Source organism: Archocentrus centrarchus, chromosome 5 (assembly GCF_007364275.1).
Source record: "Archocentrus centrarchus isolate MPI-CPG fArcCen1 chromosome 5, fArcCen1, whole genome shotgun sequence".
In the NCBI taxonomy this organism is placed as follows: domain Eukaryota; kingdom Metazoa; phylum Chordata; class Actinopteri; order Cichliformes; family Cichlidae; genus Archocentrus; species Archocentrus centrarchus.
In genome coordinates, this window is record NC_044350.1 from 35,927,833 (window position 1) to 35,950,579 (window position 22,747).

General features: G+C 46.1%; 1 protein-coding gene across 1 annotated transcript; it reads left to right on the top strand.

Moving 5' to 3' along the window:
- Positions 1-978: 978 nt before the first annotated feature.
- pcif1 (phosphorylated CTD interacting factor 1) lies at positions 979-14,450 on the top strand. Its single transcript, XM_030728850.1, is given in 20 exon segments — positions 979-1,126; positions 1,978-2,137; positions 3,086-3,214; positions 3,287-3,385; positions 3,388-3,410; positions 3,852-3,888; positions 3,891-3,920; positions 3,923-3,983; positions 4,054-4,115; positions 4,118-4,207; positions 4,935-5,082; positions 7,101-7,184; positions 7,268-7,367; positions 9,508-9,667; positions 9,784-9,953; positions 10,109-10,195; positions 10,276-10,460; positions 10,546-10,639; positions 10,714-10,889; positions 11,996-14,450. Coding segments are annotated over 19 exon segments (2,184 nt in total). The 5' UTR covers positions 979-1,126; positions 1,978-2,010; the 3' UTR covers positions 12,318-14,450.
- The last annotated feature ends 8,297 nt before the right edge of the window (positions 14,451-22,747 follow it).

Sequence of the window (22,747 nt, forward strand, 5' to 3'; positions counted from 1 at the left end):
TGTGATCAGTGATGAGCACATTCAGCTCCTCTGATAGAACTGAGATCAATGAATTCATCAGGACAGGGATGGACCCACTTATACATCCTGTTACAGGCAGCAGTGTTCAGCCTCCTCACAATCAGCGTGTTTGACTTCTACCTCACTGAAATGAACCTTAGTGTGTTCTGGTTGTGATGGGTTTTATTTCTGTTACGTGCTGCAGCAGTGACAAAACAATGGATCTACATGTCGGTGAAGAGTTTTGCTAGACTAACTATTTGTTCTGTCATGAGAATTCATGCGCTTTTCAACATTTGTTCCACATGACTTTTCTCCCAGGTGGTTCGTGCCCCTCCATGGGGGCGCTCCCCACACTTTGGAAACACTGCTTTAAATAGTGTGAATAACTCAACCATCAACCTGCAGGCCTTAAACAAGGAGCGTCACCTCAGCTAATACAGCTTGGGATATTGATGTCGCCAACACAATGCACACAATGACCGTAATAACGCAAACCGTTTGTCCTATCGGAAAAATTCAAACAGTTTCTGAAAGCTGGGAAACTGCACTCCACAACCAACGTAGGGTAGTAATATGGTTTTATTACGGTAATTGTTGCCGGAAGTCCGCGACCGGCAGCACTTTTGAACTACACTGAGTCAATTATGACATGTTCGGTGGTTATGGGGTTATACTTAATGATAACCTTCATCCATTAAAACATTGTATGGGGGACTTATGCATGATGATGATATTAAACTGGCATTAGCTATGTTAGCTTACCTCTATCTCATTCACTGTTGTGTTTTCAGCAACATACAAATTACGTCAAGAGACTACTGCTGACGACTCCACCCACACTGAGGTTGTTTCTCAATTGCAATGGAAACAACCCGACCATGGCGAGTCGTGCCGAATCGAGTCGACCCGCGCTGAGTAGTTACTAATGAAAACGGCTTTTGACCTCCTCAACATGGCGGCAGCAATGGGACACCTCGGGACAGGAAGTAGGTCGGCCGCTGCGCCTGCGCAATGGCTCTGCCCGGTCCCTGTAAAGATGTCTGAGCAGGCGGGGAGGGAGCGGAGCGGAGGACCCGAAACAAGCGCGCAGAACCCGCAACTGTCCGCAACTTAACCGGTCAAGGTAAGGACACACGGCCCCGCACAGCAGCTCCGAGCGCATCGAGCCGCTGCGGAAGGTGTCGGCTCCCGGCTGGAGCGGGAGAGCGGCTCGCGGGGCGGCGCGGTCGGTCGCGCGGAGCAGAAATGTTGGTGAGGGCGCGCGGCGCTGTGGCAGGGGCGTGTCCGCCATCTGTGAGCGAAGTGGCGCCTGAATAGCAGCTGCGTCTCTGAGCGAGGACCGAGGGGCCGCGCCAAATGGCGGCTAACCACCGAGCAAACTGTGCTGGAGCTCTGCGTCTGCGGTTTACCGGGCACTCGGCCCGCTGTGGCTCCACCGCCGCACGTCCGTGTCAGACCCGGGCTCCCAGCAGCAGCCGCAGCCTTTGTTGTCCTCCTCCCCCCTCTCTCCCTCCTCCCTGTTTGTTTGGAAAGCATTCAAGGCGCATGCGTGTAACCATGGCGCTCGTTTCTGCTGTAAGAAAACATAGTCAAACGTATCGACGGTGCGCTTTATAGCGTTCCGCACTGTCCTCGCTGATCAATCACTGTGATCGGTTCGATAACGCATCGGCCGTTTGCCGCCGGTCGTTTTTAAAGGCCGGTGCAGTCAGCCGCCAAAGGGAGCTCGACCTGTCACCGTCACAACCCGAAACCTCACACCTGAACTCCTACACCGAAATCACATGGAACACCTGAACTCATGCTGCTGATTTATTCCAGTCTTTAACGTGTCACACCTGTAGGCACAATGATTAAAGTAGCGGTTGATCAGAGGTGTAACGTGTGTGACTCTCTAATCTCCGCTGCACACCTGTCTGCTCTGACTCAGGCTCACCTCTGTTTTATTTTGAAAGTCTGCCTCTTCCTATGCAGGCAGGTGATGTCATTCTGACTGTACCAGCCCAGATGTCCAGTGACAGCCAGGGATCGGTGAAGGGGGAGGCGGCCATGGTGCTGGCTCCCTCCGCCTCTGCCTCCTCTCAGGGACCACCCCTTTCTCCGTCCACTGCCTCCAAAACACCTGAGCTCCCAGGTACACTGTCTGCCTTTCACCTGTCTCTCTGTCTTTGTTGACCTGTCTCCAACCTGTTCTCTCTCTGATGACCCTCTCTCTCTCTCTCTCTCTCTGACCCTCCCTCTCTCTGTGATGACCCGTCTCTCTCTCTCTCTCTCTCTCTCTCTCTCTCTCTGTCTCTGACCCCTCCCTCTCTCTCTGTGACCGTCTCTCTCCTCTCATCTCCTCTCTCTGACCCGTCTCTCTCTCTCTCCTCTCTCTCCTGACCCGTCCTCCTCTCTCTCTCTCTGATGACCCGTCTCTCCTCTCTGACCCGTCTCTCTCTCTCTCTCTCTCTCCTGACCCTCCCTCTCTCTCTCTCTCTCTTGACCGTCTCTCCTCTCTCTCTCTCTCTCTGACCCGCTCTCTCTCTCTCTCTCTCTGACCCGTCTCTCTGTCTCTCTGACCCGTTTGCCTCTCTCTCTCTCTCTCTCTCTCTCATCTCTCTCCTCCTCTCTCTCTCTGACCCGTCTCTCTCTCTCTCTGTCTCTCTCTGACCCTGTCTCTCTCTCTCTCTCTCTCTCTCTCTCTCTCTCTCTGACTCTCTCTCTCTCTCTCTCTGACCGTCTCTCTCTCTCTCTGACCCGTCTTCTCTCTCTCTCTGACCCGCTCCTCTCTCTCTCTGACCGTCTCTCTCTCTCCTCTCTCTCTCTATCTCTCTCTCTGACCCGTCTCTCTCTATCTATCTCGCTCTCTGACCCGTCTCTCTCTCTCTTCGCCCGTCTCTCTCTCTCTCTCTGACCCGTCTCATCTCTCTCTCTCTCTCTGAACTCCTCTCTCTCTCCTCTCTCTCTATGACCCGTCTCTCTCTTCCTCTCTCTCTCTGACCCGTCGTCTCTCTCTCCTCGACCTTCTCTCTCTCTCTCTCTCTCCTCTTCTCGCTCTCGCTGATGACCTGTCTCTCTCTCTGACCCGTCTCTCTCTCAGATGAGCTGGTTCAGGCTGGATGGTCCAAGTGTTGGTCTCGGAGGGAGAATCGGCCGTATTACTTTAACCGATTCACCAATCAGAGCCTGTGGGAGGTGCCGGTGCTCGGCCAGCATGATGTCATTGTGAGTATCACTTGCAGTTATTGGTTAGTTACTGATCGCTGCATTATTGATTGGTTATTGATCTGTGTGTCTGCAGTCTGATCCTTAGGCCTGAATGCGGCACCTGCAGAGGGTGGGGACAGTAACCTTGGTAACGGCCAGAGGAAGAGGCGGACCTCCGAGGAGCAGGGGGTAGGAACCAAAGCTTCAAACGCGCTAAGGTAAAATTGGGTGCTAGGTTGGTTCGGCCAGAGAGATACCCTGCTGTGATTGGCTGACTCAGGCCTCTTCTCCACCGACGGGGTTCCGGTGCCAGTATTTGAACCGTTTCTCGACCGTGAATGCACTCGGTGCTTGGCATAAAACAGGTTCATTTGGGCACTCGTACGTAAAGGAGCGGTTCACAAGGGGGGGTGGAAACGTGGGCCCGTTCTTAAGTGTTTCGTCGGTTCAGTGAATCTGACACCAGCGCTGGCACCTCTGTGGTGGAAACGTAGTATCACTGACCCTCAGGCACTCTGACATGCTGTGACTCTGAGGTCACCTTTTCCTATGCCTAGATCGATCACCTGACAGTGAAACAGCCAATCACAGTAGGGCATGCAGAAGGACTCTCAGGTGAGTAGTGCAGAGGGAACCCGACAATCTGTGTCTGTTGTCAGGTGGAGCCGACCACGCCCATCTCTCCCAGCACCCCGGGGTCAAGCCTTGGAGCACCGCTACTGAGGACAAAAGGCCCAGTCAGTCACCCCCACCACACCGAGCCCCGCCCCCGCACCATACAGACCAACCGTGTGAGTACTGAGGCCACTCTGCCTGTCCGTGTTTTAGTGATCTGATTTATTGATTGATCAGTGTTTGCAGGATCTACTGGGATCTGGATGTGCAAACTAATGCCGTGATCCGAGAGCAGGCCCCTGCCAACCACCTGCCCCCCACCCCGAGATTGAGTTGCAGCGAGCGCAGCTCGTCACCAAGCTGAGGCAGCACTACCATGAGCTGTGCCACCAGAGGGAAGGTATGCCGTGCCATGCTCTGAACACACATGCAGGTCGTGTACAGGTAGCTCCTCTCCCACCGCAGGTGACAGGAGGAGAGTTTCCCGAGAATGAAAGCTTCTGCAGACAGGGTGAATGAAACATGGAGGTCAGGAGTCACTATCAGCTGTAACTTTATTTAGACTAACAGTCATGTGAAGGTGCATCATATCAGCAGGTAACGCCCTCAGAGAGCAGTAGTCCTACTGGTGTGCTGGTTAGAAGTGACTCAGGCTCCTCCCAGCAGCGTTGAGGTCATTGTCCTGTCCGGATGTTCTCTTTAGAATAACTCTTCATGAGCTTGCAAGTAGTCTCCTCATCTCCATCGATCCCCTCTCAGGTGAACCTTACCTGATTCAGGCTTCAGCTGATGGAATGCTGATGTCATCTTCATCCTCTTCAGCCTCCCCTGAGCATACAGGTCCAGACACATATGATATAATCTGATCCTGGTTCAGTTGATGCAGACCCTAATTATGAGCACAGTACATCAGAGGTTCATAAAAACCAGACCTGCTGCACAGCCTAAAGCTGCAGTCAGTCAGGCTCATTTTAGTAAAATCCATCATGATGGGGAAGAGAAATCACTTTATTTTAGTTCCACTCTGAACTGACCTTTAACCTGAGGGTTCACTGATGGGTCTGACAGGTATGGTTTGAATGTAAACTCTGATCAGGTGTCTCTCAGCTGTTTGTTCTGTGTTTCAGGTATTGATCCACCCCGGGAGTCTTTCAACCGCTGGCTGCTGGAGAGGAAAGTGATTGACAAAGGTCACGACCCCTTGCTACCCAGTGACTGCGACCCTGTCATCTCCCCGTCGATGTTCAGAGAGGTCATGAACGACATCCCCATCAGGTGACTTTAAAATCAGTCTCACGCATTCAGGGAACTGGCCAAAAGGGCTGACACAAGTGAGAGTTCACGCCTCCTGCTTCCTGTCATATGACCTCTGAGTCAGATGGTTGGTGTGAGGAGATGGAGATATTTATTTAAAACAGGAAGTGGATTTTATCCATTTTAACTACGTGATGATGCTCATGTGATGAATTATGGAGAGTAGTTTTCATTCAAAATGAAATAAATAAACAAATAAATACTGCTATTGATAAATTATTAATAAATATTCCATGAAATAAATAAATATCCCCATGAAATAAAACTAAATATTTTTAAAAGAAAATTTTCTTATTTTATTTACATTTATTTCAAGATTTATTTATTTATCTATTTATTAATTTCATAATGGGTTTATTTTGTGACACTTTTATTTTGTAAAGCTACTTTATGTATTCAGTGACTTTTATTTTTAACCCCGTTTTCATTTGAAGCTCTTTTTATGTCATGTTATATTAAAATGAGGGGGCGGAGTTTTATCTGCGGGGCGGCGCTGGTCAAGGTGGCGGACTTGGACCAGAGCGGAGGATAGCGGCCAAAAAATTTGAAAAATGACTGTTTCTGTGACATAAAATAAACTTTTAAGATGTGTTTTCAGGCGAGAATGTAAATGTGTAAACCTCAAATATCAGCTCGTTTTATCAAGATATCACTTAATTGCAAAAAGTGCTCCGCTGTTTTCGGAGCTGCCGTTGCCGCTACCAGCAGCTCGCCTCGCTAGTCAGCTGAGCGGGCTATTGAGGCGAGCTTTAGCCGACATCCTTTTCAAACCCCGCTGGCTTCGCCACTGACTGGAAGTTAAGCACAGTTATCTTACTCAGATGATCTCTAACAGCTGATGTTTGGTTTGTTTCAGTGTTTCATTTGTTCCCAGCAAATCGGTTTGCCTGAAATTAAAGTTAAGCGTCATAACTGGTATTTAATTCAACATTAATGTCTCACTTAATATAGTTGGAAATTAATCATTCTCTCAGCTGTACTCCTTGATGTTGAAATGTGTTATGCTTGTTTTAACAGCTTATTTTGAATTAAGAATTTAAAATTAAACCAAAGGAGAAAATGTTTGTTCTCTGTTTAACCAGCTGCTTTTCCACAGCTGCGCTTCGCACTGTCATGGTTGCTAGGCGACATGAGCTACGCTGAGGTGGGGCAGGTGATGCTGATATGAAGGCTAGACCGTCCAATTTCATAGCCGCTCACTTCCAGCCTTCGCGGTCTTCGTGGGCCGCGAAGGACCGGTCGCCGCGCTACCATTCCCCAGGACGGTTAGCAGCTTCTCTCAATAAGTCTGAGATGCTTCTGTTTTCAGACATTGTAAATCAGTTGAATAAATTTAGAAAGATCAGAAACTTCTGCCAAAGGCTGCCAAAAATTGGCATCGATTCTTTTCTTCTTCTCCTGTGCGATATTTTGCAAGGAGTTTCTGTTTTACTCCTCTGGGTCGCTGATGTCTGACCAGCGCCACCCCACAGATAAAACTCCGCCCCCTCATTTGAATATAAGAACACGAAATAAAAAGAGCTTCAAATGGAAAAAGGGGGTAAAAAAATTAAAGTCACTGAAATACGTAAAATAGCTTTATAAAAATAAGTGTCACAAAATAAAACTCCATTATGAAATAAATGAATAAATAAATAAACAAATAACTAGATAAATAAATAAATTAATTAAAATAAAAAAGTTAAAAACGCTTTTAAAAATATTTTATTTTATTTCATGGGGATATTTATTTATTTCATGGAATATTTAATAATTTATGAATAGCAGAGTTTTATTTAATCATTTATTTATTTCATTTTGAATGAAAACTGCCCTCCATAATCAATGAGCATTTTAGTGGTGATGATAATGATGCTCAGCCCTGTGATCCCACAGACCATCAGGGAACAGTTTCTGTTATCATGAAGATATTGATCAGTGATTACGTATAGATTACTGATTGGTTATGTATTGATCTGCGATTGGTTTGTGTGTGGCAGGTTGTCCCGGATTAAGTACAAAGAGGAGGCTCGGAAGCTTCTCTTTAAATATGCTGAAGCTGCCAAGAAGATGATTGACTCCAGGTAGGTTCCAGCTGACCAATCGCAAATCCTCCTGAGGTTGCCCGGTGCTCTGATCTGTGACCTCTGACTTGTCACCTGTGCAGGAATGCAAGCCCGGAGAGCAGGAAGGTGGTGAAGTGGAACGCTGAGGATACAATGAGCTGGCTGCGCCGAGATCACTCCGCCAGCAAGGAGGACTACATGGTAATCTGTGACCGCTGAGCTTTGTGTCAGGTGTACTGATTACCCAATCACCTGCAGATCAGCTGTACAGTAGTGATGGGTCGGTCGCGAACGATCCGGCTCTAAGAGCCGGCTCTTTGAAGTGAACGATGGGAGCCGGCTCCCGATAGTGAGCCGTTCTTTTTTTTTTCTTTTCGTTCTTTTAATTTTTTTTTTTTTTTTGTGGAAGCCGAACGTGATTGGTTAAGATGAATGGTAGCATATGATTGTCTACACTGAGCGGGAGGGTCCACGGACACACTGCGCAGTGAGTAAACAAACACCAGAGAGGGAGGGGCTCCTGCAAAATGTGCTTGGAGACAGGAAAGAGCCAAAGGAAGTTGCGCGTTACATAGAGGATACACGCGGGAACGGTGATGAAAATGAGTGACGGAAAACGTAGTAAAGACTGGACACATTTTAACTTTATACCTCCAAACATGTCGAAGGAGACACAGCCTACCTCAAAAGTGCCGGTGTTTGTGGACTTCCGGCAACAAATATCATAATATCACGACATGACTGTGAAGTGCAATTTCTGAGCTTTCAGGAACCGTTTGAATTTTTCAGTAGCACGAATGATCGCAGAGTTTCGGTGAAAAGCCAGCTGATCAAGTTCCTTTGACCAGCTGACTCTGCAGCGACCTATGTCTTTATCAGCTGTTCGCGGCTTGTAAGGTCAGGAAACCTACGATTCAGCAGCGATCGCCTGACGTTAAAGGTTAATGTGATAGACAGAGTGTAGACTGCAAATTTAAAATTTAATATCGAGCAGGTTCCACAAAACAACCTGCACGACATATATGAATTGTTCATCCCTCAGTGTAATTAGAGGAACAAAACAGGGCAGGTCATCAGGCAGGAGAAACAGGATCATGTGCTCAAAGGCCCTTGTTTTTTTTTATTTCTAATCTTTTGTTTTATAATTTGTATTTGGAGCACTCTATTATATGTTGAGTATATAAAGAAATGTTTATATAGGCCTTATGTTGTGTTTTTACATTAGTAATTCATTTTACACGTTTTTAAAAAAAATTAAAATTTAAGGAGCCATTTGGGAGCCGAAAGAGCCGGCTCTCTGAATCAGAATACTTTATTGATCCCAGAGGGAAATTTCTGTTGTTACAGCTGCAACCGTTTCATTTAGACGAGTAAACCAAAACCACAGTAACATACACTAATGCATAAAAATATAAAGACTAAAGAGATAATTTGAGTATAAACACATCTAAATCTATACACATATGAAACTTGTGAGTGCAAAAAAAAAAAAAAAAAAAAATTTTTTAATAGGTGTCATTATATATATATATGCACAGTCCTTTTGTACAATGTATATAGTGTATGTACAATGTATGTGGAAATTAAACAATTTTATGTACAATTGAATACTGATAAGTGAATGACACTGATGAACCACAATGTCACCTATTAAGGGAGGAGTTATAGAGTCTGATGGCCACAGGTAGAAATGACCTCCTGTGGCGCTCTGTGGTGCATTTTGGTGGGATGAGTCTTGCACTGAATGTGCTCCTGTGTCCCATCACTGTGTTGTAGAGTGGGTGGGAGCCATTGTTCATAATGGCCTGCAGCTTAGACAGCATCCTCCTCTCCGACACTGCCATAAGCGAATCCAGCTCCACTCCCACCACATCACTGGCTTTGTGGATCAGTTTATTGAGTCTGTTGGCGTCTGCCGCCCTCAGTCTGCTGCCCCAGCATGCCACAGCATAGAGGATGGCACTCGCCACCACAGACTCATAGAAGATCCTGAGCATAGTCCGGCAGATGTTGAAGGACCTCAGGCGTCTCAGAAAATAGAGGCGACTTTGGCCCTTCTGGTATAGGGCATCAGTGTTCTTAGCCCAGTCCAGTTTGTTGTCAATGTGTACTCCCAGGTATTTGTAGTCCTCTACGGTGTCCACACTGACCCCCCCCGATGGACATAGGGGCCACCGGTGCCTTGTCTTTCCTCAAGTCCACCACCAGTTCCTTTGTCTTTGTCACGTTGCGCTCTAGATGGTTCCGCTTGCACCATGTGACAAAGTCCTTCACTGAAAAGAGCTGGAATTCCCATCACTACTGTACAGTTTACATGTGACCGTTACCTGTGTATCCACAGGACCGTCTAGAGCACTTAAGGCAGCAGTGCGGTCCCCATGTCACTGCTGTTGCCAAAGACTCTGTGGAGGGAATCTGCTCCAAGATCTACCAGCTGTCTGCAGAGTACAGCCGCCGCCTGCGCCAGACACACCTGAGTCTACTGCAGGACCCCCCCACAGGTACACATACTCTGCAGGCCGTGCAGTACACACGCCTGAGCCTGCTGTCCTGTGTATTATTTTCCCCACGTACCTAGATGTGTGACCCCTCTGTGTGTTGTCTGTGTGTGGCTCAGAAGCGTGTGCATCCCCGCCGCAGTCCCGCCTCGTGTACTGTTACCCGGTACGTTTGGCGATCCCGTCGCCGCCGGTGCCCCGTGTGGAGCTGCACTTTGAGAATGACATGGCTTGTTTACGCTTTAGAGGAGAGATGGTCAAAGTTAACAGAGGACACTTCAGCAAGCTGGTCAGTATTCCATTGTAATCTGATTACTTTAAAAGCAGTGATAAGAGAAATGAACAATCGGAGTAATCTCTTTCACCTGTCGTCCCTGTACCTGTCTCTGTCGGTCTCTAATGTGTCTCTCTCTCACTCTCTCTCTCTCACCTGTGATCCTGCAGGAATTGTTGTACAGGTACAGCTGTATAGATGACCCTCGCTTTGAGAAGTTCCTGTCCAGAGTGTGGTGCCTCCTGAAGAGATACCAGGTCAGCTGACTGTTAGCCAGTTAGGTTTGAGATGCCTCCTCAGCTGCTCAGAGCTAAAAAAGGTGTGTATATGTACGCAGGTGATGTTTGGCAGCGGTGCTAACGAGGGGAGTGGCCTGCAGGGCGCACTTCCAGTGTCGGTGTTCGAGACATTGAACCGTCAGTTTGGTGTTTCTTTCGAGTGTTTCGCTTCACCGCTCAACTGCTACTTTAAACAGTTCTGCTCTGCCTTCCCCGACACTGACGGCTTCTTCGGGTCTAGAGGGTAAGGTGGCACGCCAACAGACTCACCTGCAGATACAACTGTCTACAGTACATGTCCCAGTGTAACAATCTCATGTGTGTTTCAGGCCCTTCCTCTCCTTCTGTCCGGTCAGCGGCTCATTTGAAGCGAACCCACCATTCTGTGAGGAGCTGATGGACGCCATGGTGACACACTTCGAGGTAAGCACTAGTCTGTTTCGATCTCTGATCTTGTTTCTGTTCTGGTCTCTGATCTGGTCTCCTGCCTCTGTCAGGACCTGTTGGACCGGTCCTCGGAGCCTCTGTCCTTCATCGTGTTCGTGCCTGAGTGGCGTGACCCCGTGACCCCAGCTCTGACACGCATGGAAGGAAGTAGATTCCTGCGTCACCAGTTCAGCATCCCCGCCTACGAGCACGAGTACCGATCAGGCAGTCAGCATATCTGCAAAAGGTACTCACACTACAGTACTGTAGTACTAATGCAGGGGTCTCAAACTGGCAGCCCGTGGCCCCGCCTCCTACTTCCGGTCCGTGATTTGATGTCAAAAATAACATACAATTTGGCCCTTTAAGTTAATTTTTTGACATTTCGCTTTCCCCTCCAATTAAGAGGAGTTATTAGTGCAGGGGTCTCAAACTGTAATATATATATATTAGGGGTGGGACTTTAACGCGTTAATTTCGATTAATTAATTACGGGGAAATTAACGCGTTAAAAATTTTAACGCATTTTAATCGCACTTTGCACCGTGGAACGTTTTTCAGTGCGCGAGTTCCCGGCATACAGATTATATCGACGCACAATGTCCAAATTAGGGGCCGCATCCTGCGAAGGACCCGGCCCACATTATTCGCAGCCCACAAAGGCCGGAAGTGAGCAGCTAGCCTTCATATCAGCTGCCGTCACCTCTGAGTAGCTCATGTCGCCTAGCAACCGTGAGTGTGAAGCACAGCTGTGTAAAAGCAGCTGTTAAACGGAGAACGAACTTTTTCTCCTTTTTGTGGTTTAATTTTAAGTCTTTAATTCAAAATAAGCTGTTAAAACAAGCATAACACATTTCAACATCAAGGAATACAGCTGAGAGAATGATTAATTTCCAACTATAACAAGTGAGACATTAATGTTGAATAAAACTATCCAGTTATGATGCTTAACTTTAATTTCAGGAGTTTATCACAGGAGCACTTCCACCCTTCATTGGTCTGTGTAGTAGACTGGTGGGAAAATAAACAACATTTAGAAGTTTAAGCTTATGTATATTGATTCATTCATCAACCAAACTTAAATTAATATTTCTCATGTCAAATATTGAAATGCGATTAAAATGCGATTAATTTCGATTAATTAATTACAAAGCTCGTAATTAATTCGATTAATTTGTTTAATCGAGTCCCACCCCTAATATATATATATATATATATATATATATATATATATATATATATATATATATATTATACACACACACACACACACACACACCATAATGGTGATTACAGTGATTGTGGAGTATTCTGATTACTCTGTAATATTCTGACTACTGCGTGTACTTTCAGGGATGACATGTACTACAGGGCTGTACACGGTACCGCAGTTCTGTTCCTGCAGAACGACGCGGGCTTTGCAAAGTGGGCGCCGACTCCGGAGCGTCTGGCTGAACTGATGGCAGCGTACCGCCCCTCCTCCTCCCGTACTTCCTCCCTGTCATCACCTGGTCCTGCTCACATGGCTCCTGGAGACAGAGACTCCGCCCCCAAAGCTTCTGATAGGACACAGAGTGGCGTATTGTCGCCCAGTGGCCACGACAACAACAACAGCAGCGGCAGTGGTAGCGGCAGCGGCAGTAGCAGTCCTCGAGACAAAATGGGCACCGTGTAGGTGGGGCTTGTGGCAGCAATGCCCCCTCACCTGTTGAACAGTTGTTTAAAGTTTCTATGTTTTCTGACTCGTCTCGTTCTGATTGTCCCTCACCAGCATCTGTAGCACCCTCAGCTATATCCATAATACCCCCTTCCATCAAGGGGCGGAGCCTGAATCAGCCCCGCTCCCTACTGACTTCCACCCCGGCTGTTGATTGGTCGAAGCTCTGGAGCTTTTTTTTTTTTGTTGTTTTTTAACCTTCTGCTGATTCATGTCCAGCTGTGGCTGCTGTTGCTTAGCAACAAACACCACAGCCAATCAGTGAGGAGTGACTTTGAGCTTCAGCAATAAACTTCTCCCTCACCTGTGATGTCATGTGTGACACGGCCACAGGAGGACTCTGGTACCCGCACCCACAGGGCTTTCTGATTGGTCTATACGGCAGCTACTGTTTCTATTGGACAATTTTTGGTTTCATTTTTTCAACCCAGCGACATCCTGCTTCCGTTCCCGTCCTCACGACGTCCTGGCCTATCAGTGCGTGACCTTCTCTGGCTGCAGTGGTTTGTGGAAAATGGATTTCACAGCAGATGGAGGAGGTGGACCATTCACAGTGAGGTGGGGGAGGCGGAGTCAGATTCAGACAGATGCCTCTGAGGGCGGGGTCACTGCTGATGAGGGGGCGGGGCCTCATGTAATCTGAATATGATAATTTTCCAGCTGAGTTCTTCATTAACACCTATTTCTTTCAGTTGTCAGAAAAATTAAATTTTTTATTTAAACTTTTTGGGAGTTTTCTTTGTGATTTTTTTTAAATATAAATGTTTTAGACATTTTTTCTTTTCTGTGCTGTGGCTCCTCCCATTCTGTAACCTGAAACTGCAGCAGCTGTGTGCTCTGTGATTGGCTGGCAGTGGTCCCTGTGGGCCGGCAGCAGTGTAGATAGTGTACAGTCTGGATGTTTTAACTTAAAGCGACAACGTGAAACCAAAGTGACAAAGCTGCGCCACACAGACTCCCCTCCTCACATCATCATCTGCTGTGCATGAAATGTTTTGGAGAATTTCCCAACCCTCAGCGCGACCGCCGCCATGTTCCTCATGTTCTTCTTCCTGTTCTTTTTAGCATCATGTGTGTGTTCAGGTGTTTTCGAGCTCTCTTCAGATGGGTTTGTACCTCTGCGGCTTCACTTGTCTGTTCATGTGACACCATTCAGGACACTCCGTCATTCATCACGGTGTTGACATGTGATGGTGATGTAAAGCACCGCAGGACGTCCTTGGAGGTGAACTGTCTTTATTACCATCGTGTGCGGCTACAGTGACCGCTGTCGCACAAAGGTGATGAAGTCTAAACCGGCACTGCAATCAAATGTTTTTGCCTTCTTGCCATTTTCTTGGTGAGCCAAACAGCTCTCAGAGATTTCATCATAAACGTCCTACCCTGGAACAAATGAACGAGGAAAAACATTAACGTGGTGAATTTCGGACCCCTGGAAAGTTTTTACGTGCAAGCACAACCGTCAGGGCGAGTTTCCTGAAAACTGATCGGCGTGCTCAGACTGATTAACATGGGGTTTGAAAAGGAACCCAGAACCAGGGTTTTGCAGGTGATCTGAGCACTGGCTCCACCCTCCCTGCACTCACTGCTCTGAAGGTGGGGCCAGCGGCTGATGTCACAGTGAATACTGAGCTGTGATTGGTTGTTTCTCCAGCAACGGTGAAACACACAGACCACACGATTCTGTGGCGATGAAGTCGGGATGAGTGACAGCTGTGGGCACATACTTGGTTCCTCATGCGCAGGCTCCAGCTGTTTGTCAGAAGGCGGAGCTTAAAGTGCTGACAGTGTTTTCGTGTGATACTAAGCTAACGGAGCTGTAGATGTTTGCATTTTTCACCTGTCTCGCCACCTGCTTCACCTGAGTCTCCATTACACCTGCTGAGTTCGATCAGCTCCTCTCTGACTGTTCGTGATGTAAACACTTGTTGGCTGGCGGCGGCTCGCTGAAGCCTAGTTGTAAACAGGAAGTGGTCCGTCCTGTTGGTTGTCCCCTCTCAGCAGGTTGTAAATAGTGTCTGTCCTTCTCCAGTAAAATCTGAAACCAGTAAAACCAGTGCAGCTCGTTTTTCTTCTCGCACAGTCACGCGCCTCACACAGGTGCTGATCAGACCACAGTAGATATGTTAAGTATGTATACTTATATTAAATACTGTCTGTCTGTGTTTTCCTGGTTTGTGTGTGATGATCATTTAAAGCAGTGGTTCCCAAAGTAAAGAGTGCTGCCACCCACTTAACCAGAAAATCCCATCCCCCCCAGTCACCCAATAGCCCCAGCCTATGACCTTTTCCTGGCTAGAAGCCTGTCTTCACTCTCAGAATACAAGAGAAAGTGATGGATTTCTTTGAAAATTTGATTAAAAAACATAAACAACACAGCCTATTGGCAATAAATTGCTAATACTACCCAGTCATATGTAAAGTGTTAATGTGTGACCCACCTGCCACTGGGACACAAACTTTAATACAAGAGCAGTAAATTTAAGTCAGCGTAATAAGTGATATCACAAACTAACCACCTCCTGTTACCAGTTTTAATTCACTTTTTATACAAGTAAATACATTTATATAAATATGTCACTATGCATACTTGTAAGTAATTTCAGACTGAATTTCTGTTCTAACTGGCCCACCTGCAGTACCGCTGCGGCCCACACTTTGGGAACCACTGGTTTAGGCCTCGTTTACATGACAGGGTTTCCAGTGGAAACTGTATCATTTTGCCATTTTCGTTTCAGAAAGGTGATGTGTTTATAGGGCTGCAACTATTGATTTAGTTTAGTAATCGAGTATTTCTATCAATTATGCCAGGCGTATTCAACTACATTTTTCTATGGGCCAAATTGTCACGAGGCTATTTGCCAGTGGGCCACATATTTCTCGGGACACTTACTCTTGTGCATACTTATTGGTCCAGTTGTCGTTAAATTTTTTATTTTTGCTGTCCACCTTATGTCTCTTCTTTTTTGAATGGCACATGTTTTCATCAGAAACTACTGTCTGGCCTCCCGCCAACTCCTCAGCAAGGAAAGTAGCTATTGGATGTCCTAAAAGTCGCTATATGACATCATCACCTAATTTGCATAATTGGTTATTTGCAATCGAGGCTGTAGGAGAGAGGAATAACATCTTTGGAGGGACAAAAGTGAAGAAAAAAATATGTTTAGAACTACTAGGGCTGGGGATTATGGACCAAAATAATATCTTGATATTTTTTACCTGAATGGTGATATACAAACTATATCGTGATATTTTTTTCTTCCCAAAGGTATAAACAAAAAGGCACCTCTGCGTCAAAGCTACATGTCCCAAATGTCACACAGACACTTTTATTAACATTCAGCTGTAGATGTACATGAGAAATTGCTCAAAATAAACCACTGGCATATTTAAATAATAATGCTCCCCAAATAAATTAATGCTTTTTTTCTCCATAACAAAAGACTCACAGCTGTGCTATTAAAATGTAAACATAAAAGATACAGAGCAAAAATAGCAAAAGGCTGACTGATTCTTTAAAAAGCCAGTCTGCAGTGAAGCAGACTTCACCACAGTGTTTCCTCCTGTGTAAGAGAACAAACATGTAAACAGACTGAATGAACAAACTTCCATCCTTCAGTCAGCAGGATTTGTAAATCCATAGACATATATGCTGACGTATCACAGCAACGCTCTCACCCGCTCAATGCAGAATTGTATCCACTGCCTGCATCATGAGGACATGATCAGACTCACTTCCGCTATTAAGGTCACATGACTTATGGCACATACCAACAGTTCGGTACTCTTGGGGGTCCAGGCGATGCCAAAGCGTCTGAATGGATGCAGTACGAAGGCTGTACGTACACAAAACACGGTGGTAGCGGAGGATTTCAGGTTAACAAAAAACTCTCAAAAACATCACCGAGAAAACTCGCTAAATTTGTCGCTAGTTGCTTTTAGGAAAAAACTCGCTAGGGGGATCTGAAAAGCCGCTAGCTCTAGCAACAAAGCCACCAAATTGGCAACACTGATAAAATGCCATTCTTCTTTTTCTTCTAGAGTTTAATGGCGGTTGGTAATCTATGGTGCTTTACCGCCACCACCTGTAAGGAGTGTGAACTACATGCCGTGCTTACAGTTTAGTCACAGCTTCTTTTAAAATTTTTATTTAATACAAGTAAATGGGCAGTGGGCTGGTCCAAAATGACTGAGGGGCCGGTTCTGGCCCTTGGGCCGCCAATTGAATACCCCTGGATTATTCCATTGATTACTTGAGTAATCAGATAAGAAATACTTTTATGTATTAACAGTTCATCTGCATATTTTAACTTCCGTACTGCAGTTTTTCCCTGTGTGAAACAAACAGGGTGGATGGAGCAGCTACAAAGTTCTCTTTTCTTCACTTACTGACCAGCTGGTTGATGAAGGACCTCCAGCTGTTTCCCAGTAAAGGTTTAATGGTGCTTACAGGGAGAAAAGCTTCTTTTGGACGCTAGAAAAACATTTCCTTCTGCTCCACCTGAGCTCACCGTCTCTATAACGGCTCTTTGCACTTGCACATACAGACTGCAGTAAAACAGCTGCTGCTGTTGTGTTATCAGTGTTTTTGTTGAAAAACTGGGGGCTGCATGAGTGTAATGTTGTAATGCTTTGTATTCACAAACATCCTCCTAAATACATTTCTATTGCAGGTCTATTTTTAGTCACTAACCAGGGATTGAAGTATAAAAAAATATTTTGATGGGGAAGGGGTCCTTCTGGTACCGAGCGATTGCTAGTGCTAATAATGGTGCTTGCTATCAGTATGTCTGCGGTTATAGCGATTCGTTCTGGGAGCTGAAGTAGAGAAAAAAATAACAACAACATAAGACGACAACACGTATGGAGAACTGTAATGCTTCTAATGTGGGTGAAACGCTCCACTTACACAGAAACATCTGAGCAGTGCAGAGTTTAAACAAAGCATCGAAGCAACAAATTTGCTTCAAGGATTTTTTTATAATCCAATTATTCAAGTTACTCGAGGAATGGTTGCACCCCCTATGTGTTTACAAGGAGGCGGGTCAGAAATGATCTCCATTTACACGGAAACACAAGATGGTGAAAATACTGCAGTTCCTATTGCCAAACCACAAGTTGGCGGTGTGGCTATAGGAGTCGTAACCACAGTGTGCATGTGCGAGTACCCCCATTTCCAAAAGCAGCATTTTTTGTCCGTTTATATGGAAACGGAGGCTGGCGCATTTCAGAAACGCTCCACTCTAGAACCCGTTTCCAAAAACTCATTTTCACTCCTTTCTCATGTAAACAGGAGGCCGAAACGCATCAAGACTGTGCTGTTTTCATTTTGAAACGTGTAAACGGGTCCTTAAAGAAAATTTACGTACACATCAGTTTTCAGTGTGACGAGGTCATCTGTTCCTTTTTTGAGCAATGTATTTACAGAAAGCAACTTTTAATCAGAGTTCAGCATCAAGTCAGGTAAACCTCTGTGATACTGATGTGGTCAGTAAGTAGCAGAGGAGGTTGTTAATCAGTTTCAACTGCTTTGGTGTTCATGAGATTAACAACTAGAGGGGCAACAATGAAAACATCCTCCAAAACAGGCATGGTTTTACAGGTGGAGGGCACTCACATTTTTTCCCTTCTCATCTTTCATGACTCTTTTTCACTAGTTTTGCATTTGGCTAGGGTCAGTGTCAGTGCTGGAGAAGCCATGGATAATGTTATGCTGCCTGTAACATTGTTCAGCATGGCCGGCTCAAAGTTTCAAAGCTTTATTGTCATACGCACAGTGAAGAAACATTGTTTCCCTGTACAATTAAATTTTTACTTTGCTCACCACACTGGATGTCAAAATACCAAAAAACAGATAAAATTAAGCATGCATTAAAAATAAATATAACTGGAAGAATAACAAGTTATGTACATTGTGTATATATCCTATGTTGCAACAGTAAAAATGGTCTGAATATACATGTGCAGCTGTATGCAGACAAACAGTGACAGTCAAGTGCAGTAATGTCTTATGAGGGAGTTACCAGCTCAGCTGTTTAGGAATCTGATGGCTGTGGGAAAGAAAGAGTTCTTTAGTCTGGTGGTCCTGCATTGCACACTTCTATACCTCCAGCCTGAAGGTAGAAGTGTAAATAATCCATGTTGGGGGTGGGTGGGGTCTTTGATGATGGAGACAGCTCTCCTGTGGACTCCGTGATGGTAGATGCTCTACAGAGAGGGTTGTGCAGTCCCGGTTGTGCAGTCTCTCTGCTCATTTGCGGTCCTTCACAGTAGCACTGCCATACCACACAGTGATGCAGCTGGTCAAAATGGATTCAATGATGCATCTGTAGAAGTCACTGAGGATTTTGGTTGACATGCCAAATTTCCTCAGCTGCCTCAGAAAATACAGCTGCTGCTGAGCCCTCTTTAGCACCTGTGTGGTGTTCAGTGTCCAGGAGAGGTCATCACTGACGTGGACCCCCAGATTCTTAAAGCTGCTCACCCTCTCCACCTCAAGGTCTTGGCTAAACAGTGGTCGATGAGGTCTCCTCTCCTTTCTCGTGTCCACTATCATCTACTTGGTCTTGTCTGTGTTGAGGGTGAGGTTGTTGTCCACACACCATGTCACCAGACTGTTCACCTCCCTCCTGTAGACTGCCTTGTCTCTGCCAGTGATACAACCTATCACAGCAGTGTCATCTGCAGTCTTTAGGAGGATGTTGTCGGGGTGTGAAATAACACAGTCGTAGGTGAACAGAGTGTAGAGGATAGGACTGAGGACAGCCCTGCGGGGTACTGATGTCAGTGGTGATGCTGCCTGAGGTCCTGTTTCCAGTCCTGACAGACTGGGGCCTGCCAGTCAGGAAGTTCAAGAGCCAGTCACAGAGGGTGGGACTTAGTCCAAGAGATGACAGCTTATGGGTGAGTTTGTGGGGAGGCATGAAGGGCGGTGGCGATCATCTTGGTGGTGGGTCAGTGATGGTCTGGGAGGGAGGGATGCACAGACCTCTACAGACTAGGCAACAGCCCCCTGACTGCCATCAGGTATCAGGATGAGATCCTTCGACCTGTCAGACCCTATGCTGGTGCAGTGGGTCCTGGGCTCCTCCTGCTGCCTCATGTGGTGAGGGTATGCTGACTGACCCCCACACTCACCTGACCTAAATCCAACAGAACACCTCTGGGACATTATGTTCAGGTCCATCCGACACCACCAGGTTCCACCTCAGACTGTCCAGGAGCTCAATGATGCCCTGGTCCAGGTCTGGGAGGAGATCCTCCAGTAACCATCCATCATTTCATTAGGAGCCCCGATGCTGTCACGCTGCATACGAGCACGTGGGGGCCACACAAATTACTGAGCATATTTATTTTTAATCTTTATTTTTATTTGTTATGTATGAATGTATGTTTGTGTGTGTGTATACACACACACACAAACATACGTACACCTACACACATGTACGCACATGCATCTACAGACACACAGTTGAGTTATCTGTTTAATCTCACCTGTTCCTCAGGTGGAGTCCTGCCCTATGGCCCCATCCACATGTCGTTTTGCCGTTGTCATTCCCAAAAAGTAACATGTTTACATGGAGAAGTTTCAGAAACGATCTCCGTTTACACGGAAACACAAATATGCTGCAGTTCCTATTGCCAGGGCACAAGTTGGCAGTGTGGCTATAGGAACCGCAACCATAGTGCGCATATGCGAGTGTCCCTGTTTCCAAAAAGAATCGTTTCATCTGTTTCGAAACGGAGGTTTCAGAAAGGTCAGTTTCTGTGTAAACGGGAGGCCAAAATGCATCAAAACTCTGCTGTTTTCATTTTGAAACGGTGTTGTGTAAACGGGGCCTATGAAGCAGGTTTAACATATCCAGGACATCTTTCATTATCTGGTTTCTCTTAGCCTGACATTGTCAGTCAGGTTTACAAGAAGTTGGTCCTCAACTTGAGCATGTTTACATCAAAAAGGTGGAGTTTGTGACAAATCATAAACGTGGACAGGTGTACTGTCAGCAGATGTGTGCGTGTGTGTGTGTGTGTGTGTGTGTAGGTGTGCGTGTGTGTGTGTCAGGATTGGTGATGTTGTTCCACATGTGTAAATGTGCTCAGGTCTCAGGTCTCAGGTATGGGTGTTCAGGTGTTCCAAACGCTGGAAGCTACAAACTGAAGCTGCTCACCGCCAGCTGAAGTCAGGCTGAAGCTTCGTGAAAAGCACATTTTGACTCTTATTATTTCTTCTGTTTGAAGGACCTCATTTGATTTTAGAATTGAGTAGAATTCTATTCTATTCTGACTTTACTTACATGATATTTATGTAGACGCTGAATCTTCGGTTCCTGTGAACGGGCCTGATGTCCCGGCTGGTTTCTCTCACTGGTCTTTAGACTGTTTACCGTTTGGTTTAAACATTTTTATGTGTAAGAATGGACCGGTGTGAGCTGCTGTGTCAGGTGAGCAGAGATCGCAGGTGAGGGGGTCAGACTGACCCACAGACAGGAAGCCTGAGCTGCAATGAATGAAATGGGAGATTTTCCTGAAAATACCTTTCATCAACATTTAACACTCTGAGACGTTACATTTGATGACTTTGCGTCTGAAATAAAAAAGCTGAACAGGTGAGACTTCTCAGACAAAGGTAATCTGAAAAGTGAGGGAAATGAATCAAGTTTGTCAGTGTGGGTGGGGTCGTCTGTGAGGTCATCTGTGGAGCAGATAAAAAACTACACATCCCAGAGCAGGTGGAGTCACCTGCAGGTGGAGGATGCTGAAGCTCCACGCCTCAGAGGAGAACTGGATGCAGGTGATGAAGCTCATTCATGGTGGCTCTGATGTTCCCGTACTGCTAAAAACAGTCAATAAAGGAACAACAGAACGTTTCATCAGTGGAAGGCCAGCATTAGAAAAGCTTCCGCCGACTGATGCAGCACAGCTGTCGCTCCTGCTGAGCTCAGGATGAAGATCAAACTGAGCTTCCACAAACTCTCCTGCAGCTCGACAGATGTTTCACAGCTGTCTGAACACCAGCGGAGGAGGAGGGCAGTAAGCTGGACGTCTGTTTTTTTTAACCACTGGCTGGATAAAAAAACACATTTTTAGTGTTTGATTTGTGAGACTCATGTTTGGGTTTCTGAGACGGTTTCTGCCGCTGACCTGAGGGTGACGTCAGGTTTTTCTTCAACTCTGAGCATGGTAACTGACCCTGAAACCATCTGAGAACAGCCACAGATCTGACCTCACAGTGCGAACAAAGACCAGAGAGGTCACTGTGGACTTGGGGACTGCAACAAAAAAACCACACACACATATCAACACAGAGATCAAGGAGAGAGTCTCCAGCTTCAGGCTTCACCATTACAGAACAGCACCTCTGCAGTCATAGGTAAAAACTCTTCATTTCTTAAACAGGCTGAGGTGAGCCAAGCTCCCAAAAACTGCTCATCAGCTTCTACAGATCATCACTAGGAGGATCCATGCAAACCTTCAAAGGCTGCACACCCCAGACATCACCTGTTCAAACTCCTCCCATCAGGCAGGTGCTTCAGAGTGACCACACACAAGCAACTACACTGAAGCTCAGCTTCTTCCCAAGAACTGTAACTCTGCTGATCTCAGCCATGTTCAGTCCTAACATGCAGGGTTCTTCTGTCCAGTCTGATTGTTCAAACACATGCTTGTATTGTATGCAGTGATGGCATAGTTACAGATGCAGCCACCTAATGTTGCCGCATCCAGCCAGACGTCGGCCAGCTGAAGTCCAGCTCCCAGCTGGCCCACGTCCGGCTGTCGTCGGGCTGGAAGTCCCCCTCCTTCTCCTGGGCGTATCTACTTTCCAGCATGAACACACCCCTTTCCCTCAATTGTAGACTGTCACCAAAAGGTGGCGCCTTCTTAACAAAACGTTGAGTTCTGTGATTCAAAAAAGTTTTGGTGAAGTATCAAGTTTTGAAAACCTAAAATAGATGCCTAAAATTTTTGTCAGTATGACCTTTCACACATTTCCATTGCGAATCACCAAAAGATTCCTTTGTTTCACTTCATCTTTTAACTAAATAAGTAAATAAATACAGTAGGTTAAAAAAGAAGCGGTGCTGCGCTGAGCCAACCCGGTCTCACGGCAGCTCGTGCAATAGTCACGAAATTTAATCTATTGATTCGTGGCTCATGAACACGAATTCCCTCTTTTTTTCGTGTTACTCGGCACGACTTCTATTCTGCCTGAAATGCAGTGGGATAAAGTTCGTGCCTCTGAGCACGGCTTCTAAGCTGCAGTATAGTTTTTTTTTTTGCCCCTGTCCCCCTTTTTTCCCCCCTTTTCTTTTGAACTGGAAGCTCAGAAGCTGAATTATGCCTTTAATTGCGATCCTTAAGCGCCACTTTTCCTTTTGACATGAATTTCT